Source organism: Marmota marmota, unplaced genomic scaffold, assembly GCF_001458135.2.
Source record: "Marmota marmota marmota unplaced genomic scaffold, marMar, whole genome shotgun sequence".
NCBI lineage: Eukaryota > Metazoa > Chordata > Mammalia > Rodentia > Sciuridae > Marmota > Marmota marmota.
In genome coordinates, this window is record NW_026000241.1 from 7,063,202 (window position 1) to 7,075,524 (window position 12,323).

The following is a 12,323-nucleotide window of genomic DNA, read 5'->3' on the forward strand; positions in this document are numbered from 1 at the left end:
ACGTCCCCGCCCACCCCACCAGGCCCACCCCTGCCCTGCAGTGCCCGGCCCACCCCTGCCCTGCTAGCTCCCCGCCCACCCCACCAGGCCCACCCCTGCCCTGCAGTGCCCGGCCACCCCACCAGGCCCACCCCTGCCCTGCTAGTCCCCACCCTGTACCCCACCCACTCACCAACTGAAGCAGAAACTGAGGCAGCCCAGGTCTGCCACCACTGCGTGTAGCCGATGGTAGGAGCCGCCTCGGGCCTTGAAGTAAATGTTGAGCTTGGTGAACTCCAGCTGCACATCGCTGAAGTCGTGCAGAAAGAGCACAAGGATGCCCACGTTGTGGTATCTGGGTTGACGAGACAAGGGGGGTCCAACAAGGCAATTTTCACTGGGCTCGGTGGCTTGAGGTCATTGGGTTGTCTCTCTCTCTCTCTGTACTGGGGCATTTAATTACCTGAGCTCACTGATTACTGCCACAGGCCCTTTACACATGCTATTCCCATCACCCAACATGCCCTTCCCAGGTGTTCAGGACACTTTCCTCACCTGTCAGTCAACCACCCACTGAAACCTCGACACCTCCCAGCCTTAGCCCCTACTTAATTTTACAACCTTCAAATAAACTGTTGAATCTTTCCTTTCATTAAAGGTAGGGGGAGATGGCTGCCTACATGCTCTTTCTTTCTTTCATCATCTGATTCTACACTCTAGTGATGTGCTATCTTGTAGAACTTTCCAGAACCACAGGAATGTTCTAATGTTGCACTGTCTGATAGGACAGCCACCAGGCACATTTGGCATTGAGTACTTGAAAGGTGACTAGCATGGGTTCCATCCCCAGTACCATACCTCTGACACACACAAATTATATATATATATATATAAATAATTTACGTATAAATTGCACATATATATGTATGTGTGTATGTATGTGTGTGTATATGGGGGGGGGACTGATTCAGTATATCCAAAGCATCTCAATATGTAATCCAAGATAACAAAAAGACGGACAGATAGGGCTGGGGTTGGGGCTCAGTGGCAGAGAGCTTGCCTTGCATGTGTGAGGGACTGGGTTCGACCCTTAGCACCACATAAAAATAAACAAATAAAATAAAGGCATGCTGTCCATCTACAACTGCAAAAAAAAAAAAATTTAAAAAAGATGGACAGGGCTGGGGATGTGGCTCAAGCGGTAGTGCGCTCGCCTGGCATGCGTGCGGCCCGGGTTCGATCCTCAGCACCACATACACACAAAGATGTTGCGTCTGCCGAAAATTAAACAATAAAAATAAATAAAAATTAAAAAAAAAAAAAGATGGACAGATATTTCTCACATTCCTTTTTGTATGTGAAGCTTTTTTCTTTCTGGTCCTGGGGACTGAACCCGGGGTGCTTAACCACTGAGCCACATCCCCAGCCCTTTTTATTTTTTGAGACAGAATCTCATTAAGCTTCTTAGGGCCTTGGTAAGTTGCTAATGCTGGCCTTGAACTTGCAAATCCTCCTGCCTTAGCCTCCCTCCCTAGACCCAGGGATCACAGGTGTGGGCCACTGTGCCCAGCTGCCACAGTTGTTGGATTCTAGAATGTCAGGATGTGTCTACTGTGATCACAGACGTGCCTCCAAGAAACCCTTGCTGTGACTCAGCCAAGGGTACCATCCCGGTAGAGATCCAGGGACACTGGTTGTGTGACAAGGTGGCTCTCTGGGCCAGTTTCACCCCATCCTTCCAGAATCTCAGTCTCTCTGGGCATACTCCTGACAGTTTGCCCCCACCTCTGACTTGTCCTTCCTCCAAGGCCTTCCTACAGGTCCCCCATGGTGGCATCAGCCTCTGCACCTTGGTCTGAGCTGGCTCCCAGCTCTGCCCCCTCTTGTCCCCTCTGCCAGCCTGTCCACCCTGTACTCACCGGAAGGCATACGAGGAGACGATGAGGACCAAGGTGACCACGTGGTGGATAAGCATGACCACCGAGTCCTTGCGCCAGGTGTCCATGTACAGCGTGGCGTAGATGGAGTGGCCGTAGAAACTCCCCTGCAGCAGATAGGCGGCTGCAATGTCCCGCGGCACCGCCATGCCCGGCGTCCAGTCTGGGAACAGCCAGACTTGTGGTCAGGAACCTTCACCCCTGTGGCCCCGTGACACCCCTCATGTTGGGCACGTGTCCTCTGAGTGCCAGAGTGACCATGAGTCCCTGCAGGGTACTGACTGCTGGCTCTCTCTCCTGGTTCTCTACCAATCGTTTTTTATTAATAGGTGTTATTTTGATAGAGCAGTTTAGTTTAGATTCCTAGAAATTGTGAGTGGATGGTATAGAAAGGTTTTTTGTTGTTTTTGTATCAGGCATTGAACCCAGGGGCGCTTAACCACAGAGCCACATCCCCAGAACTTTTTGTTTTAAATATTTTTAGTTGTATTTGGACACAATACTTTTATTTAATCATTTTTATGAGGTGCTGAGGATTGAACCCAGTGCCTCACATGTGCTAGGCAAGCACTCTTCCACTGAGCCACAACCCCAGCACCCCACAGCCCTTTAAAAATATTTTGTTTAGAGATAGCATCTCGTTAAACTACTGAGGGTTTCACAAAGTTGCTGAGACCAGCCTCAACCTTGTGATCCTCCTGCCTCAGCCTCCCAGCCGCTGGCATTACAGCCATAGTCACCACGCCCAGCAGATGGCATAAAGTTTTTAAGACAGGGTCCACGTTGCTCGTCTTGAACTTGCAATCCTCCTGCTTTAGACTCCTGAGAAGCTGGGATCACAGATGCCACCGCTCCTGGCCCAGAGACATTTTTATTAAACAATTCCTTGCTACTCTCTAGTGCATTCCAAGATGCTCCTGATCCTGAAATTCCTCCCCCGCAGGATTTCTGTGCCCGGCTTCCCTTCCCATCTTCTCTGGCCAGCTCACAGCCTCTTGGAGATCTGTCCACCGTCCTGGGGGACTTGCACCCTCAGGCCAAGGCAGGAGCCCCTCCCTGCCCTCCACCACCATGTCTCCTTCTCGGCTCAGCCAGTCACAGGGGCCATCAGCTACCGAGGCCAAGGACCACCACTGCCGTGCTCGCATCAGCCTGGAGCCGCCTGTGCTGTCCCTCCCTCTGGCCACGCCTCCCCTGCCCAGCCACCCTCCCACCCCTGAAAAAGAAACTTCTCGGGGCTCCATCGGGGGGGGGGGCAGGTTCCTGCTTCTGGCCCCAGTGACCTGAAGCTAGACTCTTATGTTCCCTGGAAATCCAGATGCACCCACGTCCCCGTGTCAGTGACAGTCCTCCACGAACGATTCCATCACGCCCCTGCTCATTCCCCTTTCCACCTGGTCCGCAACCTGGTCCGGGCAGTGGTGCCTCCCACCCAGTGAGTCCGCTCCCTCCCTCCTCGGTGGCCATACCACAGTGACCCAGAAATTCCGCTCCTAGAGATGTGCCCAGGTCTCATACAAGCCCCTGCACAGCCGCTCCCCGCGGCACTGTCCCCGCTGCCAAGAGGCCGAAAGGACCCAAGCGCCCCCCAGTGGAGGAGTGGAGGAACAGCAGCACCTGCGCAGGGCCGTGGACGAGCCCCGAACCCCTGATGTGGAGGGAAACAAAGGCCACCTGGCAAGATTCTATGTATAGAAATGTCCAGAACAGAGGGGTTTCAGGATGACGTGGGATAGAGGTTCTCAGCCCTTGCTGCCTCCTTCACCAAGAAGAACCAGGTAGCAGTTTATTGATTTGGAGGTGACCGGACCGTGACAAAACATGGGAACTGGCTGCAGAGAGAACAGAACCTTCTGAGACTCAGAAGCCCCCGGGCTACTGCAACCAAAAGAGGCACAAAGTGCTCAGTAGCACCATCCAGGGGAGAAAGGACCTCCCCCCTCGCAGGGGGAAATGGTGGTGTCCCACAAACTATCAGCATGGAAGCAGGTAATCCTGGCTACTGGAAAGTTCCACAGCCTTCACAGGCTTGCAGCCCAGTTAGGGAGTGACCCAGGCGGTGCCCATGAGCTTTGCTTGTGGAGGGATGCACATGGTCTCCCAGGCTGCTGCAGCAGGGTGTCCATTTGAGGAGGGAGATTTGGTCTGAGTCCGGGCTGTTCTAGCATCAGAGAGTCCTGCAGATCCTTATCTCTGGGACACCATGGACATTGCCCTGCACTGGGTAGGGGCTGCAGCCTCAGGGACCCAGAGGGCAACTGTGGCCCCAGCCCCGAAGCCCACTCGGCACCCTTCACGGCAGGGGATGGCTGGCACGGCACAGTGACGTCCAGAACACTAGGAGCTCGCCCCCTGGGGTCAGGATACAACAGCCATGCCAAGTGCCCCTGGGGTCACTGCTGCCCCCACCTCCCGCCAGAGGCCATGCCTGGGAGTGCACTGCTACAGGGGTGGGAGGAGGGCCACAGCTCCAGTGGCCACCCTACCCCTGCGTACTGGGTTCCCACTGCCACCCCACCCCTGGGCCATATCTGGGCGAGTGCTGCAGTCAGGGAAGGTGTGCCAGCCACAGTTCCAGGGGTCCTCTCCCCCTGTGCAGTGCCTGAGCACACAGCACTGTCTGGCTGGAGGTCAGTGCTTCAGGCCCCTTACCAGTGCTACCTGCCAGAGTCAGAGGGCCTTTCAAGAGCATAGCTCTGTCTCCTCAGTGCAACACCTGACAGGGGACCCCATTCCCTCTGCAGGAGTGGCCACACAGTGAGCCTCACACACCCACTGTTGTCTGCACCACCCCTTCCTGAGCCTCTAGAGTGTCCCCATCCCTTTGTGGCTCCCAGAGACAGTGGGTCTCTTTGACTGTGCCTCTGTATGCACTGTGTTCAAAGTCATTAATTACAGCCAAAGCAGCTTAAGGAACCTTCAACGTGGTGTAGAGGGAAGATATCCCATGTTCATGGATTGGAAGCATTAATATGGTTAAAATGTCCCTATGGAGACCCAAAACAGTCTACAGGTTCAATGCAATTCCCATCAAAATACCAATGATATTCTTCACTGAAATAGAAAAAACAATCCTAAAGTTAATACAGAAGCACAAAGGACTCTGAGCAGCCAAACAATGTGTGTGTGTGTTGGGGGGGGGGGGGCTGGGATTGAATGCAGGTGCGCTCCATAACTGAGCTACATGCCAGCCCTTTTTATTATTTTGAGACAGGATGACACTAAATTGCTGAGGCTGGCCTTGAACTTGTAATCCTCTTGCTCCAGCCTCCAGAATAGCTTTGAAGTGCAAATCAAAGCTACAGTGATGGGAGGCTGAAGCAGGAGGATCACAAGTTCAAGGCCATCCTCAGTAACTTAGCCCTGTCTCAGAAACAAACAAACAAATAAATAAATAAATAAATAGAAAGGGCTGGGGATGCAGCTCAGTGATAAGCACCCCTGGGTTCAATCTCCCGTATCAAGAACAAAATAAAACAAACAAAACCCCTACAATGAGATATGACCTAATCTCAGTTAAAATAGTTATTATAGAAAAACAAAAAGAACAAAAAATTAAAAATGCTCGTGAAGATGTGGCAAATAAGGAACTCTGATACACTGTTGATGGGAATGTGAATTAGCACACCCACTGTGGAGAAAAGTGGGGAGATTCCTCCAAAAACTAAAAAATAGAAGTTCCATGTGATCCTGCAACCCCGCTCAAGAATGCACCTAAAGTGGGAGTGCCCAAGAGACCCCCGCATAACCATGTGGATCGCAGCACTATTCACAGTGGCTCGGATGTGGAATCAGCCTAGTGACCATCACCAGATGGACAGATCCACGGTGAAATATTATTCAGTCCTAAAGGAAAACAAGACCCTACCATTCGCAGCCAGTTGGATAGAACTGGAGCACATGGTGTTAAGTGAACCAAGCCAGGCACAGAAGGCAAACACTGCAGCTGGCTCTCCTGGTGGACACTAAAATGAAAAAGGAAAACAAGCCGACCTAAGAGTACAAGAGCAATTACAGCAAGGGGGTGGACGGAAAAAGGGAGCGTGGATGAGGGGCCTGGACGAGTCAGTGCGCGCCCTGTGCACCTGGTGAGGTACCACACCGCACCCCACTGATGTGGATGGTTTAAGCCTTTAACACAAAATAAGATAAAACATTTGAAAAGGAGAGAGATACCCAGAACAGGCAAATCCGCAGAGACAAGAAGCAGATAAGCAGGTGTCAGGGGCGGGGGAGAGGAACGGAGGGGGACTCCTGATGGGGACAGGGTTTCTTCTGGGGGTGATGGAAATGCTGTAGAACTAGATAGAGCTGGTGCTTACACAGTGCTGTGAATGTGCCTCTCAATTGTTCACTTTATTTATTTATTTAATTTTTGGCACCAGGGGTGCTTCACCACTGAGCCCCATCCCCAGCCCTTTTTTTTTGTTTTGAGATGGGGACTCACTGAGTTGCTTAGGGCCTCGAAAACTTGCTGAGACCGGCCTTGAACTCGCCATCCTCCTGCCTCAGCCTCCCGAGTTGCTGGGATGACAGGTGTGTGTCACTGTGCCCAGCTGTTTATTTATTTTGAGATGGGGTATATCCCTCTGTTGCCCAGACTGGCCTCGAACTCCTGGGCTCAAATGATCCTCCCACGTCAGTCTCTGAAAGAGCTGGGTTCTGTTCACTGCACTTGGCTTAAACCGCTGGTTAATTTTCACGAGGTGTGGTGGCGGCACCTGTAGTCCCAACTACTTGGGAGGCTGAAGCAGGAGGATCACTTGAACTAAGGAGTTCAGGGACAGCCTGGGTAACAGTGAGCCCCCTGTCTTATGAATAAACAAACAAACAAATTAAGGAACTCTGATAAGGAACCCTGATACCATCCTGGTCATCTGTGAGTTCAGGGGCATTAAGTATATTCAAATTGCTCAGGACTCTTGCAAAGCTTAAACTTTGTCCCCATTAAACCCATACCCCGCTCCCCTCCCCCAGCCCTTGGCACCCACCATTCTACCTTTTGTCTATGTGACAACTAAGGGGCCTCCCAGAAGGGGAATCACACAGCATTTATCTTTTTTTGTGACTGGCTAAATGGTTTTCATGTAATGATAATTTCACATCAATTTAAAAAATGAAAAAAAAAAAAAAAAAAAAACATCTCATGGCCAGGGGCGGTGGCACAGGCCTGTAATCCCAGTGGCTCAGGAGGCTGAGGCAGGAGGGTTGTGAGTTCAAAGCCAGCCTCAGCAAAAGCAAGGCGCTAGGCACTCAGTGAGATGCTGTCTCTAAATAAAATAGAGAATAGGGCTGGGGTGGTGGCTCAGTGGTCGTGTGCCCCTGAGTTCGATCTCTGGTACTCCCCTCCCCCCCCAAAAAATCTCATGATTCGGATCCCATTCCCCCAGCTCCGCCCCACTGAACCCACCCAGGGGCTCCCCAAAGCAAAAACGACGCTCCTGGCTAGACTCTCACCTCATGCTCCGTCCTTGGCTGCCTGGGAACGCTGCAGCCCCTCAAGGTCCCGAGCTTCTAGCCCTTCGCCCCACCTGCACACTAGCTGGGTGGCTTCGTCCCTCTTCCACCCTTAACTTTGAAGTTGACATCCAAGCCATGCCCACTGGAACCCCAGGGGGCCTCCTACTGCTCCCATGTGGGTCCTGGATCTGTCCCTCTGGGATCCTGACCCATCGGAGCCTCTTCTACAGGGTGGCCACCTCTGGCCACCTCTCTGGAGAGAGCTGTGTCCGGCCAGCCCGTGGTAGGAGCTCCAGAGAGGAGGGTGGGAGCGGGCTGGGGACCGAGGACAGCCATTTGTGCTGAGGACCATCAGGGCTGGTGCACTGGCAACCCCGGGGGAAATGCACTCACAAACCTGGAGCTCCTGCCCGCCGGCCCCCAGGTTCTGTGTCCTGCCACTACTACAAAGCGTCCTCCTCCAGGCTCAGGCCACAGATCTGGGGCACAGGCAGGGGACATGTGCTTTACTGTCCAGCCTGGGCCACTTCCGAGCCTGACTGTCCACTCCAGCCTTCCCTGACACCCTTAGGACATCTTGGACCACAGTCACCTCACCAGACTCCTGACGCAAGAGGACCACCTGCTTGTCCTCCTCCTCCCTGGGCCCACAGCCCTTGCTCGACCTCCCAGGAACTGGACAAAACTCAAGAGAAGGCTCTGCACCCCAGTTCCCTGCTCTCTGCACCCCAGCTCCTGGTTCCTCTCCAGCCTGACTCTAGAAATCTGCCTCTGGCCACCAGGATCGCTAGCTCTGGCCCCACCTCAGCCAACCTTCCAACAAGGGGCTCCCTGGTGTCCCCTGACCAGAACCCCCAACCGGATGGGCTCACCCAGGGGCCTCACAACTACTCTCCGGCCCCTCGTCACCTGCGTCTACTTGCTGACCTGGACACCCAGTGTCCTCCCACCTTGTCCCCTCCTCACTTCCTGACTCAGCATCAACCCCCCATCCCAGACCTCGCCCAGGGACCCGCCTTCCTCACACACCCACTTCCGCTGGGCTGCTGAGCCTCTCGGCTCTACTTCCTGAGCATTTCTCCAATCGGCCACTCCTGTCCCCGGGGTCCCGTGTGTCCTGGTGAGTGCCTCCTAAACCCCGTCCTCAGTCCCCTCTGCAGCCTTGGTGACAGAGAGCCAATGCCAGCCAATGCCAGCCAATGGCAGGGTCTGTCACTTCCCGCCTCTGTTCATAGCCCTCAGGTTTGTCCCAAACCCTCACCATGGTCTCCGAGGCCTTAGGTGCCCACTGCCCCTCTCCCGCCATCCCCACTACCCTGGCCACTGCGTTCTTGCCTGTCCTGCTCTTCTCCTGGCCCTCATTCAAAGTCCCCTTCAGTGACAGGCCATCCCTATCCCTCTTGAAAACTGCCCCTGGCCCCCATCCCCAGCACCCCATTACCGTCTGCTGCCCAGACTCTCCGGGGGCACTTCCTGCCATCAGCAGATGGCATCCCTCACTTTGTCCGCGCCACAGTCAGCACTGCATGGACAACGTGCTTTCTCTACCCGCTCCTGGCTGTGTCTACACAGCAAGTGGGACACAGTAGGTGCTCAATCAATGCACATTGAAACAGCTCACTTGAAAGCATAATTGATAAGAAGCCAAAGGCAACTCCGTGCCCCGAACCCTAAGGTTACACTTCAGCCAGACTGGTCCCTCCAAGGACTCAGGAGGCGGAAAACCTGCGTGGTGTGTGCTCCCAGGCCACGGCCCCCCACTGTGGCTTGGTGCCCGTGGAAGCCCCCCCAGTCTGTTCCTGTCAAATGGCAGGAAACGCTGTTGACATGTGACTCAGAAACTCAGCCCAGGTGCTCAGCACAGAGCAGAGGAGCCGGAACCCCACTGCAGATGGACTCTTCTGTGCCACGTGGCCAATGCTAGCCCTGCCCTGCCTCCTTGGCTGGGAGAGGCCACCCAGCGCCTCTGTAGCCACCTTCCTGCCCAACCTCTGTGATGCCCACATCAAATCAACCAACTGGGGGAAGCCACCTCTCATCATCTTTATATCCTTGCCAAGATGGGTCAAGTCACTGGGGAGACTCTCGTTTCCACCCAGCTGCAGAGGAAACATTTTATCACCCACAAACGCCACTCTCCATCCCTTTCTTAAACCCCTCCCTTTAGAATGAAACTCCATCTCCTGTCAAGAGCTGCAGCAGCCACTCTTTTAGTTCTCAAGTAACAACCTCGTAAGTGCCCCAGAGCCTTTGCATATGCTGGTACTGACTCCTGAAATGTTCACCTTGGTCCGTGCAGGGATCACCTCCTCCAGGGGGCTCCTCTGACCCCCAGCAGCACCAAGGGCCCTGTTTTTTGTGTGTTTTAAGCAGAGCCCACCCCACCCACCCCTAAAGGGTCCCTACCGTAGAAGACAGAGGGTGGGTCATGAAAGAAGGGGTAGTCAGTGCCAAAGAGCAGGTAGGCACTGTAGCTCCAGCAGCCCAAGTAGAACAGAAACTTCCAGGCGCTCTCAGGCATCTTGGCAGCATCTCTGGGCTGAAGGCGGCATCTCTTGGCCAGGGGCTGTGGGTGAGAAGGTGGGTGGTAGTTGGCCCCAGGACCAGGAGCTACTCCATCAGCTGAGGAAACGGGCCCCGGAGCTCCCCAGGAAGGGCAAGGCTGGGGAGGGCCCAGCCCCCATGCCCATAACTGCCTGGAGCAACCAGAGCCCAGGTGTGTCTGCCAAGGGCTAAACTTAGCGCCCAGCTGTCCAGCCCACCAGGCCCCAGCACTGGGGAGGGAAGAGAGGGGGAGACTGCGAAAAGGCTAGAGAGGATGGGAGGGCCAGCAGGGAGACACTGGGCTTAAGTGACAGAGACCCACAGGGTCAGCCTGGGGGAACCCGGCTCGGGTCACAGGGCGAGCTTGGGGTACAATCAGGAGGAGGAGGAATTAGAAGGCATGAAGATGGATGGGGGCACCATAAAGGAGATCTGGAGGCATCTGGGGGCCACGGGAGGCTGGAAAACCCAAGGGATCCCCTGGGGAGACACGAGGGGAGAGGGAGAAGGCGAGGGGAAAAGGTGCTTGGGAGGGGGCATTTGAGGAACCAGAGAAGAACCGAAGGCCAGGGAGGACGGGGTAGGTGTGGAGGACAGGGACCTGGGGAGGCGGAAAGAGCAAAAGATGGGGCTGGGGGAGAAAGGGCTTAGATGGAGGAGGTGTCAGAGGTGGACGGGGGGCTTCGGGGGACATCAGGGAGAACACAGAAGTGTGGCCATGCAAGGGGAGCCACCAGGAATTAGAAAGGTCAGGGACAAGAAGGGGAGGAGGCTCCCGCTCTTTAGGGGTGGGGTTCCAGAGCTACAGGCCAAGCCCCGCCTGCTCCCCTGGGCTGAGGGGGCCACAGGAGCCCAGAGCAGTTGTCATGGAGACAGCCACAGCCAGCTCTGGTAACCCCTGGCAACCAGGCTCCTGCCAAGAAGATGAGCTTTGGAGAACCAGGCAGCCCCTCCGCCCATTTCTGGGGAAGGGCGAGGCTGGGATTGGGGAGAACACCCCACCCAGGCTGGGGAGGGCGCTTCAGGATTCCAAAAGTGCGGATGTACTTGGTCCTGCTGTGCCCTACCCAGGTCACTCAGGAAGGTTGGGAGGAAGCACCTATTTGCCCTGGTGGCCAAAAAGGGCCATATCACCCTGCCAGCTTTCACCCTCAAGAGCCTGGGAAGCTGAAAATTGGGGGAGGCGGATGGAGGCAATTGAAGAACAGGGTTAACCTGTGGAGCAGCCCTCCCCACACCTGCCTCCCCCTCCCTAGAGCAAGGTGGGGGAGGGGATCTCTCCCTCCTGTGGGTGATATGGAGACAGGGTGGGCACAGTGGCAGCAGACAACACCCTATCTTGACCTAACAAGGGCCAGCTTCTTCCCAGCCAGCAGAGAAAGGCCTCTTTGTTGGCACTGGGCTCTCTGTCCCCCCGCACCCTTTACACCACCTCCAGTCAGACTGGGGTGGGGTGACCCCAGCCAGTCCCGGGGGAGTTGCAGCCAAGCTAGAGGCCCAGATGCCTTTCCACCAGCTCCTGCCACAAACATGACTTCCCAGGAAAGGGAGAGGGGTCAGAGTCAATGTCACCACCTGTCACTCTCTGACCTGGGAGGTGGCCTCCTCAGGTTTTCCAGAAACTCGGTGATTCAGTCATCGCCTCTTGGAGGCAGCATAGTCCATCCCCAAAGACCCAGGCCATGTCACCCCCAAGGCAGAGACCACAAACGTGGCCACGACGCCCAGGCATTTGCCACCTCTGATCGGAGGGTGGCGCTGACCCCAGACAGGCGCGAGGCAGCGATCTGGAGGCTCCGGCCTCTGGCCGGTAGCAATGGGCAGCGGGCCCCGCCGCTGCACGAACCCCGGGGAGGCTGAGCAGCGGTCCTCCAGCGCGCTCCGCAAGGCCATGCAGACGCAAGGAGCCGGCGACTTCCGTAAGCCGAGGCCTCTTGGTCCACGTCCTGGACTTCTTGGTCCCCAGCTCGGCCCTGCCTGAGAGACCGTGCAGAGGCCCGAGTCCCCCCACCATGCGGGGCCCCTTGTCCCAAACGGACCAGGAAGGATCGTGCTTTGGTTCTCCCATGTCCGGAACACCTAACCAGCACCGGGCGCCTTACATCCTGGGATCACCCCAGCCCGGCCACACCCCCGCATCCACCCCCACCTTCCCACCTGGTACTGATCGAAAGGGGCGCGCAGCGGCCCAGGGTCTCTTGTCTGGAGGCCCCAATGTCCCGGGCCCTTCTAGACCATGGACCACCACATTCCAATAACATCCCCCCTTGGCTAGCATTGACAGAAAGGGACGCGTGGCTGCCCAGAATCCCTCGTCCAGGGCCCCCATGTCCCGGCCCCGCTTCTCACTGACCCGAAAGAGGCGCGCGGTGGCCGCGGAGCGCAGCGCGGTCCAGCCAAGCG

The 12,323-nt window shown here is 55.6% G+C and overlaps 1 protein-coding gene across 2 annotated transcripts in view; it reads right to left on the reverse strand.

Moving 5' to 3' along the window:
- Window positions 1–12,323, reverse strand: part of Cers1 (ceramide synthase 1) — a 17,653-nt gene extending 5,330 nt beyond the window's left edge. Inside the window, exons 1-4 of one of the 2 annotated variants that reach the window (XM_048795388.1) lie at window positions 12,270–12,295; window positions 9,783–9,942; window positions 1,899–2,079; window positions 173–334 (exon numbers count right to left, since the gene is read on the reverse strand). In XM_048795388.1, coding sequence (XP_048651345.1) covers window positions 173–334; window positions 1,899–2,079; window positions 9,783–9,897 — 458 coding nt within the window. In that variant the 5' untranslated portion in view covers window positions 9,898–9,942; window positions 12,270–12,295. Of the gene's footprint in view, window positions 1–172; window positions 335–1,898; window positions 2,080–9,782; window positions 9,943–12,269 lie in introns of both variants that reach the window. The other variant, XM_015489280.2, reaches the window with a different exon arrangement.